Source organism: Oreochromis aureus, linkage group 7, assembly GCF_013358895.1.
Source record: "Oreochromis aureus strain Israel breed Guangdong linkage group 7, ZZ_aureus, whole genome shotgun sequence".
In the NCBI taxonomy this organism is placed as follows: Eukaryota; Metazoa; Chordata; class Actinopteri; order Cichliformes; family Cichlidae; genus Oreochromis; species Oreochromis aureus.
Genome location: NC_052948.1, coordinates 28,507,296 through 28,529,569, shown reverse-complemented (window position 1 = coordinate 28,529,569; position 22,274 = coordinate 28,507,296). Strand labels below are relative to the sequence as shown.

The 22,274-nt window shown below is 45.7% G+C and overlaps 1 protein-coding gene across 3 annotated transcripts; it reads left to right on the top strand.

The window, feature by feature from the left end:
• Positions 1-1,568: 1,568 nt before the first annotated feature.
• On the top strand, positions 1,569-21,852 carry ppp3ccb (protein phosphatase 3, catalytic subunit, gamma isozyme, b). Of its 3 annotated transcripts, XM_031741391.2 has the most exons (14): positions 1,581-2,254; positions 6,941-7,138; positions 7,402-7,526; positions 9,791-9,902; positions 9,982-10,127; positions 10,823-10,962; positions 12,495-12,572; positions 12,728-12,822; positions 12,918-13,043; positions 13,138-13,215; positions 16,230-16,314; positions 18,153-18,250; positions 19,140-19,166; positions 20,049-21,615. In XM_031741391.2, the coding sequence occupies exons 1-14, from the start codon at positions 2,203-2,205 to the stop codon at positions 20,231-20,233; spliced, it is 1,545 nt and encodes a 514-aa protein (XP_031597251.1). In that variant the 5' UTR covers positions 1,581-2,202; the 3' UTR covers positions 20,234-21,615. The 3 variants fall into 3 exon arrangements, with proteins under 3 accessions (XP_039470272.1, XP_031597264.1, XP_031597251.1); XM_031741404.2 differs by lacking the exon at positions 19,140-19,166 and having other exon boundaries at positions 1,580-2,254; XM_039614338.1 differs by lacking the exons at positions 12,918-13,043; positions 13,138-13,215; positions 16,230-16,314; ... (1 more) ...; positions 19,140-19,166; positions 20,049-21,615 and adding an exon at positions 21,622-21,852 and having other exon boundaries at positions 1,569-2,254; positions 12,728-12,909.
• Positions 21,853-22,274: the final 422 nt, after the last annotated feature.

Genomic DNA, 22,274 nt, shown 5'->3' with positions numbered 1-22,274 from the left:
AGCAGATCAAAACCTCTGCTGCACCAACGGTTCGCGGAAAAATCCTGCTGAACAGAGAGCAGGTTCTGTTAGACTGTGGCTCTACGAGTGGGAGTAAAACTGATCTGGGTTCAGTTTCTAGCAGAGCGGGAAAAGAGTTTAATGTGGAGATGTCAGTTATGAAGCCAAATCTGGAAACCAAAACTATATTATAGTAGATACACAGTAGTATAATTCTGTGCTGTATTGTAGATGGTATAGAGAAGTGTAACTTTATTATACTACTGTTTACCATCTAGATTACAGTGTATTAACTGTATTACACAGAGTAATCAGGTTTGCTCTGTTAGGTCTCTGAGCGTTTAGCTTCATTGATAACATTTCAAATTGTGAAATGATTTTATTTTCAGTTTCAGGCCAAAAAACTCATCAAACACTGTGATGAAACTGACGTGACTTCCAGCCCTGGACAGACTGAGAGCTATTCACAGCTCTGTGTAATAATTCAATAAGACATGTTTTATTTATCCCAGCGTCCCAGCGTGAAGCATCCAGAGCTCAGTTTTTAAAACCAGTGAACCGGTGCCGGACGCTCTCAATGTGAGTGTGAAGCTCAGGATCACCTGAGACGTCCTGCTCTGAGACCTTCCGCTCATTAAAGGACGTCACCTGCAGTGACCACACGGAGGCGCTGTGGTGTTTGGCTTCAGCTCTGTGCTGCGCAAAATCCATCCAGCACGTGACGTCAGAAAACCAGCTGGTCTCTTCATCATCATCGTGAGGAAAATAAGACCGTGCTGCAGAGCAGGTGCCGAACTTAATTTTAAAAATCCAACAATTTTAAATGTTTTTATCCAACAACAGGTGACAGTGAAGCACACGTGGCTCTTTGTGACGTATTTCAGATCAGCTGAGTGTGCTATCATATTTAGCGTGTAACGGGATGTAATGCCCAGCACTTTTAAGTATTACTGTGAGTGCGTTTAAAACAGACACTTCTTTGTTTCTCGCTTTATTTTATTGAAATGAGAATGAAAACTTTAAACTTTGAAAACGAAGTTTAGAATAAACACCAAGAAACATAGAAAACTTTCAGAAAACCATTCTTTAGAGTTCACCGTTTGTTAAAGACTAATATTACCTTTGTCACAATGAAACTGTGCTTTTTAAGGATGATATTTTTCTTCGTAAACAGTGTATTTTAAATGTAATTAAACATTTTTTCAAGACAGTGTCAGAGAAACTTACTCCTTATTTTATTTTACGTTTATTTTAATGATTTTTTTTCCTTTTTTTCATTTGTTTATTTTTTAATTTTATCCTAAAGACATTGCATTTTAATTTATTTTGCCCCACAGACATTGTTTATTTAATATTATTTTTGACTCTAACTTTTTTATTTTCCGTAGTGTGTTTATTATTTAATTATATTTCTTATATTTTTCTGTAGGGTGTATTTTTTTTATTAATATATTTGTAATTTTTAATTCGTATTTTTATTAGAGATTATTATTATTATTTTCCGTACATTGTGTATTTTTTTATTTTATTTATTCACACCGTAGACAGCAGTGTTTGTATTTATTTTTATTTTTGCAGTTATTTTCCATTGACAGTGCGGTGCACGCGCTGAGCGGGCTCTGAAGGAGACGCATTCATACCGCTTTAATACTACATTACCCACAACCCCCCGCCCGCGCAGAGCCATGTTGTAGGAAATCCGCTTGCGGCGGATTATTGTAATCCGACAGAGGGTCTGGGCGACACATCGGATCACGACAGGAAAAAACTGAAGCGCAGCGGCCTGGAACAGATGCACCTCGTCCGAGAATAACGGGATAAAGCCGAGACATGATCCGCCGCGCTGCTCGGTGCTGCTGAAGCCAGAGATCGGCGCTGCTGCCCGGGCCGCTTCCTGCCTGGACCGCGGGTCGGCATCACCGCACCGCAGAGAGGAGTAGGGCAGAGCGGAGAGGCTCCGGTTTGTCGGTGAAACGGACGCCCTCGCTCCCTCTTCCCTACCCTGGTCAGGTCTGACTCCAGCTCGGCTCGGCTCGGTTGCTCTGTACGCGGAGGGACGCGCTGCCGCCGCCGCTCCCAGCCACACCACCAGCTAGCGCGGCTAGCTCGCTCCAGCTAGCCTGCTAGCTCGTCAGGAAGAATCGGTCCAGTTTAGTTCGGAATTTCTCCTGTTTTCCGGCCCGCAGCCCGCAGGGAGGGAGCATGTCGGCCAAAGACCAGAGCAAACTCTCCACCACGGAGCGGCCCGTCAAAGGTACGTGACTGTCCGGCTTTACAGGGGGTTCCCGGGGCAGGAAGTTAACGGGTGTCGGTGCTAATGGCTTCGCTAAATGTGAGCAGCTGGATGTCAGAGCCGCAGTTAGCGGTGACTTCTCCCCGAGCTGCCCGCTTTAACGCCTCTTCCATCAGGCAGGGGGAAACAGGCAGTCCGGCCAATCAATCAGCCCGCTAATCGATGCCGCGGCAGCTAATAACTTAGCCTTTTAGCTTAGCAGCCCGGAGCTCCAGATGTGGGTGTGCGGTATGACAGCCCGCCGTCAAGCCGCGCTCGATGCTTAGGTTCACGCGGAAAGTCCACACGACGCCCCGGACACCTGGATCCTGTCCGCGGGTATACACCGCCCCGTGTACGGCAGGTAGCTGGCCTCGTGTGGGTGCAGGGGGTGAATAAACTGGCCTCGTCAACCCCCCGCCCCCCAGTCTGCCCCGCTGTGTGTGTTTATGGAAAATTAGTTTGAAATTGAGGTTTGTGTGGAGTACTCAGCCACGTCCTGCTGCTGCGGTTTTTCCTCTGCGGTGTTCAGAGCTCTCAGAGAGGCAGCAGCTGGTGCTTCACCGCTCTGCAGAACAAACACCCCCGAGACCAGCCCGGCCGAGCCCGGAGGCAGTCTCCTGCTCAGCATCATAGGCTCTCCGAACCCCAGCACACACACCCCACATTTAATTTCACAAATTATTATTTAGTTATGCTATAATTGTGGAGATTTCACAGTGTATAACCACATTATTATTATTATTATTATTATTATTATTATCATTATCATCATCATTATTATCAACCAGGAAAAAACATTAATAATATTAAAATGGTGGTTGATAGAGTCTGGCTTTACTTCTGCTTTTATTTTATTTTTGGAGTTTTTGATGCCACCTTAAAAAGGTGTTATTGCCCACTTTAGCCATCAATGAAATTATCCTGTTAGATTTAAACAGAACTTTCCATCTGCAGAAGGCCCATGAGTCTGAGAGACACCGCTCCTCACCAACATCTCTGTGTTATAAGACCTGCTTATTACACATTAGATGAATAAAATTATTAAGTCCAATGTCGTTATCATTTCTTCATGATGAAACAGGAAGTAATGAAGCTATTAGGAGTCGTGTCTCCAAACGGGCGGTGTTGGGTTGTGAACTCTGGTTCCTGTTGAATCACTGAAGCCTAAAATAACTTCCTGCTTCTCCGAGCATCAATGAATTTGAGAGTTTTTAGCGAGTTTTAGACTCGACTGTTAGGCCGGCTAATGTATGCTGATTGATCAGGAGCACTGCACAGATGGGCCATCGCTGGAGCCCATTTTGGTGGTTGCTGGAGAATAAAACAGCTTTCTCTCTGAGTCGCTGTGGTGTCGGGTGAAGCAGCAGGTGGGGTCATGTTTGATATGCTCACCGGGTTTGAGAAGCTTAGGAGGGCCACTGGTCATTACACAGACCTCCTTAACGCCGGTGCCGCCGCTCAGGAAGCCGGCACGGCCGGCTCTGATTGGATTTACCTGCTCAGAATCACCTTTGATTGTTTATCTGGGAACACCAACACAACAACTCTTCCAGGAATTCCTGGATGGATTTCCAGATCCACTCCAAGAGTTTATCAGTTAGTTTTTGACAAGCCCAGAACCTTATCCTTCTGATAAGCAGCCCTGAGCACTCAGCCTCACTGTTGGTTTTCTCTGATGACGACCTGGTTGCTGTTTGGTTTGGGAATGGTCAGAGAGAACAGCTCCTACTTGGATTCTGGGAATTTTCTTTGGGATGTTTCCACGTGTTGTTTGCAGCCCTGAATCAGCTCGATTGAATTATGTAATTACTTCAGGCTGAGCAGCGTGCTGCTGATGGCTGGAGTTCATCACAGCAGCCCACTCTGCAGCTTCCTGTTGAACCCTGTGTGTGTTTGTGTGTGCACGCATGTGCATGTGTGTTCTGGCCTTTTGGCTTAGTTACCGATGGTAATCGAATCAGTCGGGCCGTCTGCCTCGCTCGGCATGTGTAATGATTCTGTCCTCATTCATGATTGATGGAGCTGGGCCGGAGGATGCAGCAGGATTGCTCTGCTGTCCTGGCCCCTGTGATGGAGCTCCACCCTGGACCCTGTCCACCCCACCCACAGAGAATCGGGTCAGCACAGTCTCCAAAGCCTATAATCTTGTGGTTATTCTATCCAACAAAAAAGGAAGGAAAATGCTGATCTGTTAAGGTGGTATGAGACTTTTTGGGGTGGGCCCAAGCACGGAGCGCCGTCCAGTGCCTGTCCCGCTCAGGGGTACACGCGACCCTCACCCTGCACGTTCGGGTGTTGTGTAATCAAAAGGGTGCACATCTGCAGCACTTTAAGGGTCACATGATGTTAGACAGGTATTTACGGTGTGATTCGAGCTCAGTATGACAGTCTTTACGTTAGTTTCTCCTTTCGCTGCTCTTAGCCTTGCTGTGGGTGCACCTCCTCACACGCAGAGTGGAGCAGAGGGAGGATGGGAAGGAGGCGGTAACCATCCAGGTGATGACAGAGCTGCTCCTCAGGTGTGACTCAGAAGCTAACACGCGATAGTGTTTGACCTCGGTTTTTTGGTAGATGCTTGAAGTCTGCAGAGGTGTTCAAGTATGAACTCGAGGCAAGACTGAAAGTAACACACACTGCAGGTTATTAACAGTAATGTGAAGCTGGCAGCCCGACCTGCTCTAACTTGTGTGGATGAGTCAGTTTGGGTTATTCTGCTGTTGGGGGTTCATTCCTGAGCAGTTCCTTTTCTCTGTCGGTCACGTTAACGTTGCTCGTTATTGATGGCTGCGTCGGCTGCAGGAAGCTGTGAGTGCATATATATTCAAACAAGATGAAAATGAGCTCCTTATCTAACGAGTTCTCATTCTCGTCTGTGCAGATGTTTGCACGGCGGACTTAATGTGAGGCTCAGACTGAAGCCTTAGCTGTGATGGTTTGGCCTCAGACCAGTCCATAGACAGCACTGACACCCCCCACCCCCCCCATAAAGAGAGGGGGGGGGTCTTCCACGTTTGGCATGTGGGCTTCAGTCCTTGGGTTCTGTCGTTGCCCCTGCTTGTGTATAAGTAAAGTTTGTTTGCACTCGGGTCTGATTCTGTGTGTCCTGCTGGTGTTTGCTCGCTAGCGGCACAGACAGAAACAAGCGGCCGTCTGTGCTGGGCCGGCTTGCTGCTTTGCTTATGTTTGACTGGCGGGCAGCCGCGTGGCTTCAACAGCAAACAAAGCGCGGGCCGGCGGCGGCTGAGTTTACTAAACGTCTGAGCAGTTTCACTCTTCCTGTGTCCCTCCTGCTGATGGTTATTTGAATACCACTTCCTGCAGCGGTCGGCAACGCCTCCTTTTCACAATCGTGGTTTTGTTTTTCTCTCTCTCTCTTCACACACACTCCACTCTCACTTCTGAGTTGTCAGGCAGATAAATTTGTCTGGTGGGGACTTGCAGCTGCTTTTACTTCGATGAACCAGTTCACAAGGAGCTGCGACGTGATTGGCTGAACACGTGCGGCCTGGTTTGGTTTCAGAGCTGCGTGCTGAACTAGAGCGCCGTGCCAGGAGCGAGTGTTCAGGAATATTCAGTGTCTGCGTGATTGCTCCCGTCTTCTTAGAACTTCCTCTCGATGCAGAGCTCGCATCACCATGTTTATGTCACCGCAGCAGTCAGGTGACCAAACAGCCTCTGACCTCACAGCAGGTGAAGCGGGCGGTCGGAGCCGGTGTGGCGGGGAAAGGTGATAAAAACACAAAATACGTGTTTGTGATGAATCACAGCGCACACTGACCCGCCTCTCTGACCGCACCGTCACTGAGTTCATGTAGACAGACGGGTGATTCCAGGTCATAAATGTATCACATGACCTGGACCGTGCAGGTGAGAGCAGACAGTCATGTCATGTGTCCTTCTCCTCCTGCTTTTATGTATTTTTCATCTTTAACTGTGATTCTGATTTCTGCTGCAGTGCAGCTGCTCCGGCTCAGCTGCTTAATAACAGTTGTTACAGCTGCGGTTTTACAGCATTGGTCCAAACACCTTTAACCGCGTCATCACGGTGAAGGAAGGTTAGTAACCGTGAGTGTAGAAGCTCGGCCCTGCCTGCTGGACTCTGTGAGCAGCGACGGGTTTTCTTGAAATAAGCTGCTTGGTATTTCCTGCAGGGCTGGGCCGTGCCGCCACACTCTGCTGCTTTGTGTTCAGGACGAGCCTCGACACGCCGAAGACACCTTGCCGACGCTGATCTGCCTGTGGGCCTGCGTGGTTGGCTCTGAGGTGTGACCTGATTACGGTTGGATTTGAAGTCAGTGGGCTTGCTCTCTGTGAACAAAGCCGCTGGTACCCGGGTGATCTCAGGTGTGCTGCAGAGGCACGTCGTGACCTCGCTGATGATAAGAGCATTCCTAACGAGGCGTTATCTGAGCATGGGAATGTTACAGCACAAAAACAGCCAGAAAACACCCGAACAGCAGACCAACCTTTATTAAAGATTACAGCAAGCGATCACCTTTCAGCAGGACAGGAATACGAAACAGTTCAATATCATTAAATATCATCATTAAAAAGTTGTCCCTGAACGCAGCATGGAGCCCATTTAAAGTAAAGGGTGAATGTTTTGTCTGTTCTGTATGAGGTCACAGTGTAACCGTGTCCCTTCTCTCTTTCATCTCTCTGCAGCTGTGCCGTATCCTCCTGGAGACCGCCTGACGGTCAAAGAGCTGTACGTGGACGGGAGGCCCAGTTTGGAGGTGCTCAAGGCCCATCTGGTAAAGGAAGGTCGGCTGGAGGAGGAGGCGGCCCTGCGAATCATCAACGAGGGTGCCGCCATCCTCCGGCAGGAGAAATGCATGCTTGAGGTGGAAGCCCCCATCACAGGTAAACCCTCGCCTTGACCCCGCCCACTCGGTATGTCAGCGACGTGCAGAGACATTTAAAGATGTCAGCTGAGAATTTATCACCAGCATGTTTTCCTCTTTGTTAGTGATGAAAGAACACTGTCTGCTACCGCTAATGTTACAGCTCCATGCTTTGGACTGGAGCTTTGCATGAGTGACAGCTCATAATCATCCTCCTCTCAGCTCAGCCTGTGTCTGAAAGCAGGTGTGGTAATGCTGAGCTTGTTGTGTTTGTATGTGCAGTGTGCGGAGACGTCCACGGTCAGTTCTTCGACCTGATGAAGCTCTTCGAGGTGGGTGGGTCCCCCAGCACCACCCGTTACCTGTTCCTCGGGGACTACGTAGACCGAGGCTACTTCAGCATCGAGGTGCGTGTCTGTAACTTCCTCGGCACAGGAAAGAATTGTCGTTTGTGCTTCTTTGTTGCCTTTTTATACTTTTTGTGCTCTTGATTTGTGTCTCTTTTTCATTATTTTTTGTTTTTTTGAGTCACTTTGTATGTCTTCGGGTTGTTTTCTTCTTTTTTTGCTCTTGTTTTCTGTCTTTCTGTAGTTTTTGTGCTTGTCTTGAATCTTTTTTGGGTTGTTTTGTGGGTAACAGTTGGCAGTTGGGGGCTTTCTCTTGTTTATTTGTTGGCTCCTGCGTCCTTATACCCATCCAGGTTTGCTGTGCGTCGTCAGCCTTGCGTGTTGTAGGAGTGTGCACGGAGCTCGGAGTAGTCTTGTTTATTGTGTTGGAGTTGTCAGGATGTGTTGGTGCAGAAATCCTGGCGTGACATTTGGAGACTCGGCCCGCGCGGCTCTGCAGGGCATCTTTAAATAGTCATGGGTAATAAAAGGCACACTGTTTGCCCCCTCGCCGCCCTGACTGCCACACCCACTCATCCACACAAACACACCCTGCTAGACACACACACTTACACAAACACACACACTCAAACTCCAGCTGCGCCCCATCAGAGGGAGGACCGGGCGTCTTCTGGCATGGAGCTGCTGGCATTTGTATGGCTGCCGTCGAGCTTCCTTGTTTGGGATTAGTGGACATCCTGGAGTTGCTCCTCCTCCTCCTCCTCCTCGGCTCTGTCTGGACCTCAGAGACGCCATGTGTCATCATCCTGTTTCAAAGTCACACTCAGTTTGCAACAGCAGATGCTTGGCTGAACTCTGTTAGTTTAGAGGTCATTTGTCTTCATAAAGACTCGTTTTCCAGACGACTCAACAGCCGCAGACCGAACGGCGTGCTGCGTGTCCCGACTCTGAGTCACGGCTGAATCAGCTGATTGCTCTAATGTCTTTTGTGTTTTTTGACCTTTTCAGACATTTAATTGGGCAGAAAAAGCCTCTCAGAAGTTTTAACTGTAGCTCAAATCTGAGTGTTTAGTCATACCACATGATCATGGCAGCACCACAGGCTTCAGTTCCTGTGACGTCCAGCACGGGCAGCAGTGAGTCGGTCTCTGTGTTAAAACGTTGCAGCACAAATAAACATGTTTGCAGAGTGATGCACAAACTGTTTGCTCGCTGGAGAAAAGACAGTTTTGCAGATTATCCATAAACTCAGAGGAATCTCATTTACTGCTAAAAATCTTCACTTTTTAGCCACAAACCAGAAAATCTTGAGGATAATTCCTCAATTTTTAAAATTAATTTAATCAGTTTGAGGTCGTCTCCTGTCTCTTTGAGGTTGTCGTGTTTGACTTCGTCTTGCTGTTTTCCTGCTGTTCTCTCCAGTCTCATGTTTAAAAGGCTGAATGGTGAAGCGTGCCGCTGCTCTTTTACTAACAAAGGGAACACGAGCGTAAAGTCACCCATGTCTGACACAAGCCGTGGCTTTACCAGCGCCATGAAGTTACATAATCCAATGTAGAAAGGACAGCGTGCACGCAGCCCGACTCCAGCGCTCGTTATTCTTCTCGTCTTCCTCTGCGCTCGGCTCAGTTGAACAGCTCGACGCCTTCAGAGCAGAAAAAACATTAAATTGAAACAGGTGGTGCACAAAAACACAGGAGGAGTGAGTGGCAGCTGAAAGGATCCGTGGGTTTGTTTGGAGGTTGAGGATGACGTCCGTCAGCTGCCGGTTTACCGCATGTCGGTGCTTCAGCAGCTCTTTCCCTGATGGAGATGAAGGTTTCTCCATGGTGCTCGTATTCCCTCTGCACCGAGAGTTTCTGCTCGAGGACTGTCAGCCCCGGCCTGTAGCGATCAATAATGGCATCGACTAATCCCCCATAATTAATGAATCTGTCAGAGTCGGTAAACAGCGGCGGATCATCCCGCAGCGTCGGGCTGCTGTTAGTCATCTCACAGCCGTCCTGCAGACCTGTGCCTCCGCCGGCCTCCGCCTTCAGTCATGGCGGTGAACCGGGAATGATAATCCAACGTTATCATCCTGATTATTATGTCACATTCAGCGTAAACCTTTTATGTTTGCGGTTTATTTTCACCATGATGCTCTTGCCTCTCCCCACCTTAAAAGCTCATATCACTCACAACAACAGCTGGACCGTTTAACTGAAGGAGAATTTGGACCCAGGAGCGGTTAACACCATCAGTCTTAGAGAACTGTTCACGTGGAGTCAGATGATGGTGTTTCTCAGGATTAACCCTGTGTGTGTGTGTGTGTGTTACTGCAGTGTGTACTGTACCTGTGGGCCCTGAAGGTCAACCATCCCAACACCCTCTTCCTCCTCAGAGGCAACCACGAGTGCCGACATCTCACAGAGTACTTCACCTTCAAGCAGGAGTGTAAGTGTTTGTCCTCACACACCAGCATCAGAGACCGCTTATCTCACTGCAGCTGACCTTGGTGTGCGTGTGTTTCCAGGTAAGATAAAGTACTCTGAGCGTGTATACGATGCCTGCATGGAGGCGTTTGACTGCCTGCCTCTGGCCGCCCTCCTCAACCAGCAGTTCCTGTGTGTGCACGGAGGTCTGAGCCCTGAGATCACCTGCCTGGATGACATACGAAAGGTGAGACATGTTACCTCATGAAGGGCTGACAGCCAGAGTCTTCAATAGGCACGCCACTGATAGTTTGAAGTTTTGCATTTTTCATCGGTTTCTAATAATAACGTAAATGTTTGTAAATGTTTATAAACAGCAAGCCTAAATCTGACTGCACTGAATTCTTTGTTTACAACATGTGCTGGCCCATGGTTGGCTTACTGGGGTCAGCCAATCAGAAGAAAGTGTGCTTTTAGGGAGGAGGGCCTTAGAAAGAGTGAGAGAGTTATTAGCCTCTTGTCCCAAAAGGCTGATTATGTTTATCTGGACGTAGCGTTTTTAGTGGGAGAAACTTTCATCATCATCCAAGTGACTTCTTCAGTCTCAGCTGACTGCAGGTTTCCCCAACCTTATAAACGGCACATTTGCATAATGACTGAAACTAGCACCACTGAGGGAACCATGGGCTGTGAGGTCAGTTCCTCGATCCTTAATGAGTGATGAGTGACAAAACGTTTCTCCCACTGAAAATGCTATATCCAGATGAACAGAATCAGCCTGTTGGGATTTACTTACCTGGATGATTGAGAATGCATCAAGATATTAGAAGAGCCGGAAGGCGAAGAATCAGAGCTGGAAACGGTTTACTCTTCATGGCGGTGGTTTATAAACACATTCTCTTTTAGAGTTTAAATTATCTGAGATTTTCCTGTTTTTTCCAGCTGGACCGGTTTAAGGAGCCTCCGGCATTCGGGCCGATGTGCGACCTGCTGTGGTCGGACCCGGGCGAGGACTACGGCTCAGAGAAGACCCAGGAACACTTCTGCCACAACAGTGTCAGAGGTTGCTCTTATTTCTACAGGTACAAGCCTCGCCGCTGCCGCCCAAGCACCAAAAAGCAGAGCACTTTGTTAATCCGAGCTGATTAAAGCTTTTACAAACAATGGCTTATCTGTGGATAAGTGAGTGGCGTTAAATCCGCTGTCACACAGATACTGAAAATAAATATTAGCATTCCCTGCTCTGTCTTAATATTTGAGCTGACTCTGCAGCATCAACGCTGTTCGGAGGTCACAGGGCGACAAAAGCTGCTCCTAAGCCTCTTTTATCCACCATTAGTTTGTTTCAGTAGCTCGACATTTACAGAACCCATTACAGCGAGCATGTGATCGCAGCCGTCTGGTCTTTATTAACCGAGTCAGCACACACAAACCTGAGCGAGTATCCGGGTCGCTTCAGACAGCGTCTCAGACCCACCACTGGACACGACTGACTGAGAGGATCCACACAGACCCACACCACTACAGGAAGTAAAGATGGCCTTACTTAGGGTGGAGGCCACATATACAGTGAGAGAAAAATGTGACGCTGGATCGATTTTAATGTTAAATAATTCAAGAACAGAGACAGCAGCATCAGACGTTTACTTCCTGTCTCTATTTTTAGGGTCAGAAAAAAGGTCTGGGGGTTTTTTTTGTTTTGTTTTTTGTTTTTAAACGTTGCACAATAAAACTCTTTTCCCATCAATCACTGATACAGGAAGTGTATCCTTTATTAAAGTAAACAGGAAAAAAGTAAACCGACAGCTTGCTGCAGGTTTTAAGACAGATGGTTTTGTTGCACTTCCTGATGTGCAGCATCTGTGACGTCTGGTGGAGGTTTCATCCTGTTAAATGGGAGTTTTTTCTTTCCAGTGTCGCCATCCGTTTGCTCAAAGGCTGTCATGTGATTACTGTGGGGGCTTTATTAAGTAAAGCTCCCTGAGGTGACTGCTGTTGCGATTTGGTGTTATACAAAAAATAAATTGAAAGGTTCCTCAACTGTAAGCCTCGGGCTGCTGTGATGCTGGTGGCCTCAGACTCAGGCTTAAACTCAGGTTTAAGTGATGATTGTGTGACATCACCTGGACACCTGACTCATGCAGACTGAGCTTCATGAAGGCGCCTCCATCTTCTTTAATGTGGGTTTTGCTGAATGAATCATCTTCTTGAACTTTAGTCAGGTGATGAAGGGAATTCATTTCTGGGCTTTGCTTTTGGTTGAGTGAGTGTGGATAAAGAAAAAAACTCTAAACAGGAAAAGTGTATGTGTGTGCGCATGTATGTGGGTGTGTGTTGGGTATAATTTTCTGAAGTGAGCTGGCATTTCTGTGAGGATCTGATCCCCCCCCCTGTGTAAAGCCCCGACCTTAATTAATCCTAATTTTAGCGCTTTCAGCATCGCTTGTCATACTCGAGTTTGAGCAGCCCTCTTAGCTGTCATGGTAACTGCGGCGGGTTGGAGGAGGCGGTTCTGATGCTCGTCACGTTCAGTGAGATCGCCTCCATCTGTGTGTGTGTGTGTGCCTTGTAAAAGCCGTTCTTTAAAACTCTTCTTCTCGTGTTTGTGTTTCAGTTACCCGGCAGTCTGTGACTTTCTGATGAACAATAACCTGCTGTCTGTAATACGAGCACATGAAGCTCAGGACGCTGGGTGAGTTCATTATGGCTGTTTATAAACAAAAGTGTGTTTTCAGCACCTGGAAACGTGTGTGTGCTTGTTTGTTTTTGTCACTTCTGCGGCCTGCCCCTCGTGGCCGTTAGAGGAAGTGCAGTGTTTTTAAAGCACTGTCCGTTTGTCTCCTGCAGGTATCGAATGTACAGGAAAAGTCAGACGACGGGCTTTCCTTCTTTAATCACAATCTTCTCAGCTCCCAACTACCTGGATGTGTACAACAACAAAGGTAAGAGGACCAGAGGAGGAGGAAACCATGGCAGCAGGAGGCAGGATGATGGAGTCAAGATAATGTGTGTGTGTGTGTGTGTGTGTGGTCCTCAGCGGCGGTGCTGAAATACGAGAACAACGTGATGAACATCCGGCAGTTTAATTGCTCCCCTCACCCTTACTGGCTGCCCAACTTCATGGATGTCTTCACCTGGTCTCTGCCCTTCGTTGGAGAGAAAGGTGAGGGTCGAAGAGGAGGGAGGATCTTTCTGAGGTTTGCCTTCTCTGATAACCAATCAGACATGCCACTGTGTGTGTGTGTCCTCTGAAACAGTGACGGAGATGCTGGTGAACGTGCTGAACATCTGCTCCGACGACGAGCTCCTATCCGAAGCCGACGACACGGGCGAGGGTAAGAACGCCTTTAGCCACCCCCATTTAGTTTCCACACGTGCTCAGTAAGGCTCGACCTGCACAGACGGCAGTTTGGCACCTTTGCATTTCTTGCCATGTTAGGTTCACATGGTCACGAGGGTGTCACACGTACCTCCTGCAGCAGATTCACACGTTTTATTTTCACTGTCTTCACAGTGAATTCTGTGCGGTTTTCTTAGATAAAGTGCAGCTCGCAGCAGTGAGACAGGATATCCGACTATCCTTGGACACGCGACAGAGGACAGCTTACACTGGCCTCTGATGGCGGTGATAAAAACACGAGTCTGTGCTGAAAGTTTTAGTTTTCTTACAGTCGAGCTGATGTAAAGTGGATCTGATTCATGTATCTGCTGTTCCAGTTGGGCTTTCATGGTAAAATATCTAATTATGAGCTCAGTCTGTGTTCAGTAATCTCTGTGAGCCCAAAGCTCAGCATGCACACTGCTCTGAACACCCAGTTTACCCCTGTTTTTTTTTCTTTTCTACTTTTGGATCTCTGTGATGTCATAGAGAGCAGGGCTGAGATGTTCTGGTTTAGATCAGCTTCACTGAAAGCGCTGTGAGCCAGCCAGATGTTCATAGAACAGCCAGATGTTCATAGACTTCAGTTTGGTTTCACAACCCGCACATCTGTAAGAGGGGGCAGAGCTTGGCTTCCTGAAGTTGGCCAATAGAAAGAAATTTGCTTTTAAGGAGGCCTTAAAAAGATGGGACATAAAGAGGCCTTTCTTTGACTCTATTCCAGCTAGATTTTAAATGCATAAAACATGAGTCAGTCTGCTTTTGTCCTTGTAACAAATCTGAAAATGTACAAATGTGTAATTTTAACATGACGAATTCTCTAAAACATGTGGCCACTGTATTTTTACCAAACAACAGTGACTCGCCAGGAAGCTGTGGATGTGGAACTATTTTCCCCAGTGGATTCATCCGTGTGTGTGTGTGTGTGTGTGTGTGTGTGTGTGTGTGTGTGTGTGTGTGTGTGTGTGTGTGTGTGTGTGTGTGTGTGTGTTCCTGTCTAGCTATCTTTGTGAGGACTGTAATCTGCATTCTACTATACTTGTGAGAACCAACAGTCACTTGTGAGGACACACACACACCGGTCCTCGCATGTTTGAAGGCCTTTTTGAGGCTCAAAATGTGGTTTTATTGTCCGGGTTACAATTAGGTTATGGTTAGGGTTAGGGTTAGGCATTCATTTTTAATGGTTAGGGTTGGGGTAAGGGGCTAGGGAAACCATTATGTCAATGAAGGTCCTCACTAAGATAGCTGAATGGGTGTGTGTGTGTGTGTGTGTGTGTGTGTGTGTGTGTGTGTGTGTGTGTGTGTTAATAAAGTGCTGCGGCGGTGCTCTGGGGTGTTTTATTAGCTGCTGACAGGCTGACTGTGGAGGCCGGCAAGTCAGAGAAGACTTTAAAAAAAAAAAAAATTGTCAGTAGTATCTGGCGTGTTGCCATGGAGACCTGCAGCGGGTGCTTAACACTGAATGTAAATGAATCAGATGCGTTGGGGCCCAGGGAGGAAGTGAAACCCTGAGGGAAGTTGATGTGTGGCGGCAGCTGTTAGAGCGAGTTTGGCTCTTAACTGTGAGAGCACAGTCGCTATTAGCCCCGCCCCCCTCTGTGGTTGGCTGATTTTTACTGTGATAATCTCTGCTAACAATGAGACGGTTAGGAGGAAGATGAAGGAGATACCTGCTGTGGGGTTTACAGTCTTACTGATTCAGGAAGAAAAAAATGTTTTATTCTGTCAGAGTTACAGGTCAGCTCAGATTATCAGATTATTTCATCCTCTGAATTAATGATTCATGCTCAGAACACTTCAGCAGGTCTCTGAAAGGAAGACGAGACCATGGCCCAATGTGCGTTTCCTTATTTCCTCGCATTCATCTCATGTAATCAAGTTTCTGATAACGAGCTGTGTGCATGTGCATCAAACACTCAGGTTATCACAGCTTCCTCTAGTCTTGGATCTTTGTGATGTCACAGAGAATCAAAGTTTTGTTTACCAGGGCAGACAATCAGAAGATGGTTTCCTTAACGGAAGATGAGCTAAAAAAGCTTGTTTCAGAGTGAGCTGAGGCTCAGGATCAGATACAGAAGCATTATTCTGAATTGTGCATCATGCAAAGCTGCTCAAGGAATAAAAACCTGGAGCAGGAAATGAGCAGAACTGTGAATCCACTCCGACAGCTCGATCAGTGTCAGCCTGAAGCTCAGGAAACTGAGGAAACTATTTTTTTTAATAGTCTTTAGTTGTGTGGACGGGGAACGATGAAAAAAGAGGCTGTCGGGTATTTTTCAATGATGAGCTCTGGAATTAAAAAAAAAAACTCAGGAAAATAAAGTGGATTAAATTTACTGCAGCAAACTGAGATTGAAAGAAAATGTTTTTAACTGTTGAAAGTCCAAAATTTATTCCCTCAATCACATTTACCAACTACTTTTCTGGGGCGCTTCCGGCCCCTGGGCCTTATGTTTGACACTCCTGGGAGGAATGATAAGTTTAATGCTGATAATAAGACAATTAAAAATGAATTAGTCCAGCTTTCCTGTTTAAACATGAACTATAAATGTGGTCATAATGCTTTAAACTTACTGAAAACTCACTGCATCGGTGACGTGCTCGGGTCCAGCGGGTTTAAATATGTCTGTGCATCATCTGTTTTCTCGTGTGACGGTTCACTGAATTTGTGAATTTTTAGACAAATTTGTATGTTTAAAAATATACTTAAAGATTTCCTCTGCTCAAATCATTACGTGGTAGTTAGCAGTTATTGATATATTCCCATCAGGTCATAACTAGTCTGCACATTTGGTGTATTTTTCTATGCATGTGACTTTTTTTTAAAGTCTGTGTATTTGTTATTTCTGTGCACAAGTTATTCATTTCTGATTTAAGGCTGGGTGACACGGTTGAATTCTCCGACCCGGCTGCTTGGCTCTGAGGTTTTTCTAACTGTGTTTGCTCTCGTCACATTCTGCTCCTCAGGTGGAGCTCCGGCTGTCAGGAAGGAGGTGATCAGGAACAAGATCCGGGCGATTGGAAAGATGGCTCGTGTCTTCTCCGTGCTCAGGTGTGTTTTATATTCCTGAAGTTTGGTGAAGTTTATACTAAAATGAGACTCGCTTTAACATCAGGGCCATGTTTAGAAGCAGGAGAGGGTTTAAGTCCTTTTTCTGTATGATTTCTTTCTTTCTTTTTTTAATAGTCACTCTAAAATGTGGAATAATGAGGTTGTTGGAGCACGGTACTGAGAGTTTTGCTCCACTTTGATTTAAGGCTAATGAGTTTCTCAGTCATTTACATTTGTCCTCCTTTGATTCTGTGGAAGTGTGTCAGAATAATTTGTCCTTAAAGTGTGACTGCTCCTCTTCAGAAAATGTCTCGCTGTTATTTTAAGGCTCAGGAAAGCATCACAGGCACCTTATCTCAAGTCCGTCTTTATGACTGAGTTGATCTCTATCAGCAGTTTAGTTCTACTTCTGTTTGCACTCACTTCTTAAACCGAGAACTTTCTATTTCATTACAGCTTGGTGTCTTTTTACTGAAGTGCAAATCATAAAATGAAAATTAGGACTATAATAAATTCAAATTAAACTCTCTCACACCCAGGATATCAGATATGATATAAAGCCACAGACATGTGCAAAGAACAAAAGCCTAAAAAAACTTTCAGGTCAAGTTTAAACCAGTTTCTCAGAATTAGCTGTAGACCTCATTTTCAAAGTAAGGGTCCAAAATGCTGAATATATATATTGGCCCGGGTACATAAATCTGAACAGCTCAGCAGTGTTTTATTGGACCTGCTGCTAACAGAAGCTCATTAATGCTAAACTAACAGGTTTAACAGATATCTGCACATGAATATTTAGACATCTTTAGGAAATGGACGGTAACAGAAGCCTTCTGAATTCTGATTGGCTTTGGCTGTAATCAGGCGAAAAGTCGGTGTGGTTTGGACAAATTCTGACTGATAAGGTGGGTTTTTTCCACACGTAACAACACAAACGAGGGTGTGTTTGCCTGATATTTAGATTTAGCTCGGGTGGGACTAAACGAATATTATGTTTGAACAAATCAGTTTGTTGTACAGTTTGAGTAATTTAGTAGTTCATTAAATGCAGAAAAGAGTGACTGTTCTGTAGTAATATGTAAAAACATTTAGTTCAGCCACAAATTAATTCAACCCCAGCCTCTTTCGAGAACTGACATCAGCCGAGTAGAAACAAATAGCCGTGTGTTGTCTGCATAGAGCAGCACCTTTATTATGAAGTTAGAAGGGTGAATAAAAAAACACAGCAGGCCAGTGGTTGACCACGCCAGAAAAATGTGGCTCAGCAGATACACTTTTATAGGAGGTCCTGTTTGTGAATGCTTGCATGTAGGTAGGTAAAGCTTTATGTCATTCTTTATGAAAATCACTTCATGTTTCAGTTATTTTTGCAGATAGCGTCATCTGCAGTAAAAGACCAAACAGGTGACTTTTCTCCTGGTTTGACTCTGCTAATAAAAAGAGCACCTCCACTGAAGCAGGAGCTTAAAAAGGCTCCAAAGCTGGGGCTCTACCTGGTTTGTTTCTAGTTTCTGCTGTGTTGGCACACAGGAAACACACAAGAGGCTATGAAAGGTTCTGTGGAGCTTTGAGTTCTGGTTATATAATAAAAAATAACCTGGAGAGCTAATCTGATAAAACACTGGTGAACCGGTTCAGCAGGAGTCCTTGTTTCTTCTTTCAGGTTTGTTGAGCAGCAGTGACCTCCTGCTTCCATCTGTGCTGTCTCTGAAAACATGACGCCGTCATATTTAGACTTCCTGTCTGGAGGCTTTTGAAGTTAACTTTTAACAACTGTGCCTCACCAGTGACACGATCAGCTGACACTCTCTAATGATGTTGTGTTTGTGTGTCAACAGAGAGGAGAACGAGAGTGTACTGCAGCTGAAGGGACTGACCCCGACGGGGACGCTGCCCCTCGGTGTTTTGTCCGGCGGTCGGCGGACTCTGCAGAGCGGTGAGTGCGAGCGCAGCCGAGCATCCCACCAAACACTAACCCAGAGTCCAGCTAACACTAACCGCCCCATGCCTGCACTCACACCGAGAGACTAACCGCCGAGAAACCGCACGTAGCCTGGTGGAAATGTCGAGTGGCCTCGATTCTCCTGTGACGGACCAACCTGTGCACGTCTCTGCAGCACACTGGCCTTCAAAGACAAAGGACTGCAGGGAGAGCAAGCACATATCAAACTGCATTTATTTATTTTCATGGATTCATGGCTTATTATACTTATTATTACAAAGCCTGAAAGCTTCACCCACACTCTCGGTCCTGATCTGGTCATGTAGATCACTCCATCAGCTGCAATATTACAGGTTATATGTACTTGTTTAACTTCTATAATTATGGAGGTGAATTCATATTAAAAGTAAAAGTAGTTGCCTGAACCTCGTGTTTTTGTCCCCCTGGTAAAAACGTCTACTTGTACCATCATCACCAGGGTCAGACTAACCTGCGGGTCTTACTTCAGCGCAGGGTTGGTTGGAGTTGGCGGCATGAACTTTGCACCACTAAATCAGGACCGATTGGGAGCTGCATCACGTTTGGATGCCAAAATCGTCACTTTGATGTGACGGTAGAGTCAGGCGCGGGTGGTTTGTCTTTGCGGGGCAGCGTGGCGTTTCCGACAGACCCCTGTAAACCGTCCCAATGAAGACGTTAGCTCTAACCTCGGACTCTGTGGTCAGGATGGTGGGGTGGTGGGTGGTGGGGGGTGGGGTTGTATGATCATTGACTCCATGTTAACAGGACTGATAACGTGACTGACTGAATGCATTGATATATAACGTTCCCACTCTCTCTCCATTGGTTTTTTGGCATGGCACTTCTACTCACGCTTACACAGCCACCGTAGAGGCAGAAGAGGCACGAGGTATGCAACCGACCCTCCGACTCTCTGTGTGACTGTCTGTGTTCACCCACTCTGAAATATGTCTGTGCTGTTGGTGTCTAATGTTCAACCTGAACCCTTTATGAGCTAAATGTGAGAGCTGATTATTGATCACCTGTTTCTTTGTCTTCATGCTGTCTTTGTCCTGTTTCAAGTAAGTTTCCTCACCTTCTCTTCGTGTTTTTAAAAGTGACTGTGTTTGTGTAGCGGGTCAGAAACAAGCCAGCAGGACGGGAAAAGTTCACACACTTAAAAGTTGTAAAATAAAAACTGAAATATTTTAAATGAGATGTTCAAATTATATCTAAAAATGTCTAAAAGACTAAAATGTTACACGTCAATAAATAAAATAATTTATTACTAAAATTTTCTGAAATAAAAATGACAAAATGTTAAATAGTAAATAGTAAAATTTCTAAATAATATTAACATTATTTCCAAAAGATTAGATAGTACTAATTAGAAATATCCTTAAAGTAGAAAGACATTGCTGAAAATAATTTTGATTAAATGTTTTCTTTACATTTTACATTTTTGACAATTTATTTTATAAAATAAATGTAATTTGTTTATAAAGTATAGCTCTCAAAAATAATAAAAGTATTTTACTGAAATTTTAAAGAAATTTTTTTAAAAATATTTCTTATAACTGGAAAGTTTTTTTACACAATAAAATTTTTTCTCCTGATATTTATTTTCATGAGAAATCATTGAAATGTGTCATAAAATCTTAGCATTACGTGCAGACATTTAAAATACATTTTAAAGTAAAGATGGACGGTGGCGTCCAGCGCTGGCCGTGACCTTCTGACCCGGCTGTGTTTGACGTCTCATCGTGTCTAACCTCTTCCTGTTTCCTCGCAGCCATTCAAGGCTTCAACCCGCAGCACAAGATCCAGAGCTTCGAGGAGGCGCGAGGGCTGGACCGCATCAACGAGAGGATGCCGCCGCGTCGGGACAGCAAGCAGCACGAGGCCCCGCCCTCCCTCAACAATCTGCCGGCGAGCACCGGACCCCCGGACAAGAACGGCACCAACGCTCAGGCCTAGACCCTCCCCCTCCTCTCCCTCCTCCTCTCCTTCCTCGCCTCCTTTCCTTTCCTCCCCTCCCTCCTCCCTCCATCACGAGCGGCAGACGAGGCCGTTCAGTCCGAGCGACTCGGCGCGCTTAATTTATTTCATCATCGGTTAAATATCGTAGATCCAGACTGAACAGGAAGAAGTCTCAGTGCCGCTCGATGCCTGCAATCAGGAGGCAGCTGGTACTCAACGCCACACCTTCGTATCAGCCACACCTTTTTTTTTCTTCTTTGGTCTGGGGAGGAAGTGACGCTCATTCAAACGCTGTGTTCGTGCACACACACACACACACACACACACACACACACACATCCTTTCTTATGCCAACGATAGTGTGACTGAGCTCCGCCGAGCGAGTATTTACATTTATAATATATGTATATTTTAATTGTTCCCTCTTTTCAATGTGATGTTTTTTTTTTTTTATAACATAGACTTAGGCTTTAACTATCCAGGTGGGAGGGGGCGGAGCCAAGAGTGGAAGTGTGCAGGCAGTGGAGGGAAAGAGTTGAAGGGTCATTCTGCTTTATTAAAACTCAGTTTCTGAGCTGAAGCTCGTAATTCTGGAAAAATGACTCGAGCCTCCTCTGCCGGTCGAACTTCAGAGAGATCTGTTATATTCCGATATTTTGGGAAAGCCGGGAACGTGTCATGTTCCTGTTTTACAGGAGTGAGTTTAACGTGTCCTCCACTGACACTCAACCACTTCAAACTTCAAAAGAGAATTTTGTCAAAAACACATGTAGAATATTCAAAAACGAATCAGAGAAAAATCTGAAAATTCTTAATAAAATCTCAGAAAATTATAATTTGTGGAATTTATCAGAGGAAAAAATGTTTAAAAACTAAAAGTGTACATAAATAAAATTATCTGTTAATAAATGGTTTGAGCGCTGACGCAGAATAAAGCTGAATCTTTTAAAATGACAGCAGTCAGAAACCACCGATCCTCCTAGTCTCTGAGCTGGATGTAAATAATAATAATAACCATCATCATCATCATCATCAGTAATAATAATTTACGTAATTTTTGATTGAAATCGATTAATGAGACCGGCAGTTTTAGTAGAACAGAAGAGCCCTTCACACGTTCCCGGAGAGGAGGAGGGAGTTTCAGGTGTGCTTCAGGTGTGATGAGGACCTGCGTGGGTTTGATTTGACTGTTGATTTATTTTTGTGGGGGGGTCGGGGGTGGGGTGTGTGTGCCGGGCCTCATTTCTCAGAACATATCTCACCGAATGTACAGAGAGGAAAAAACATCTGGATGTTTGTCTGTAAGCAGCTGGATTTATTCCTGCGAGGCCTCATCTCTGTAGACGTTTCACTCATTCAATAAAAACTCAACAACAGCTGCTCAGTGTGTGTGTGTGTGTGCTTTGGTCTCAAGGACGCCGTCTGTGTGCGAACGGGTCGCCGAGCAGCTGCCAATCAGAGTGCGGCGTGGGAGGTGGTCCTTTGTGCAGCTTTTATCTGTTACCAAGCAACACAGACTCTCCACATCATCACCTGCTGCTCACTCCACGTGAAGTTGCTCGCAGCCAGGCGGGAAAGGCTGACGATGATTAAAATTAATTAAAAAAATAAAATATGGTGGCGGGGGCGTTTGGAGTGCTCACAGCAGAAACCATCAACAGCGAGCTGGGAGGTGTGACGCAGTAGTAACAGGAAGAGGCTTTTCCAAACTGCTGTGACTCGGTCACACCTGACACAGCAGGAGATCTGCTGCTCAGGAGAATCAAAGGAGATGACCACAGGAGCACACAGAGGTGTTCAGATGAACTCTGACCTTTCAGGCTGTGTTTTCCTGCCCACATCAGTGCTGTGAGCTCATTGTGTAAATGATTTGACTCCAGTCTTTGTTTTAAATGAGTAAAAGCAAGGGTGTTAAACATAAGGGGGGCCAGATCTGGCTCGGGAAAGTCTTCGATCCGGCCCGTTTGATGTCTTTGGAAAATGAAAAATTATAAATGAATAAAGAATATAAAAACTTTCACTGTGAATGAACAGGAAC

Coding starts and splice junctions, on each gene's coding strand:
- ppp3ccb (XM_031741391.2), top strand. CDS start 2,203: ATGTCGGCCAAAGACCAGAGCAAACTCTCCACCACGGAGCGGCCCGTC. Junction 7,527..9,790: donor GAGGCTACTTCAGCATCGAG/GTGCGTGTCTGT, acceptor GTGTTACTGCAG/TGTGTACTGTACCTGTGGGC. Junction 12,573..12,727: donor CATGAAGCTCAGGACGCTGG/GTGAGTTCATTA, acceptor TGTCTCCTGCAG/GTATCGAATGTACAGGAAAA.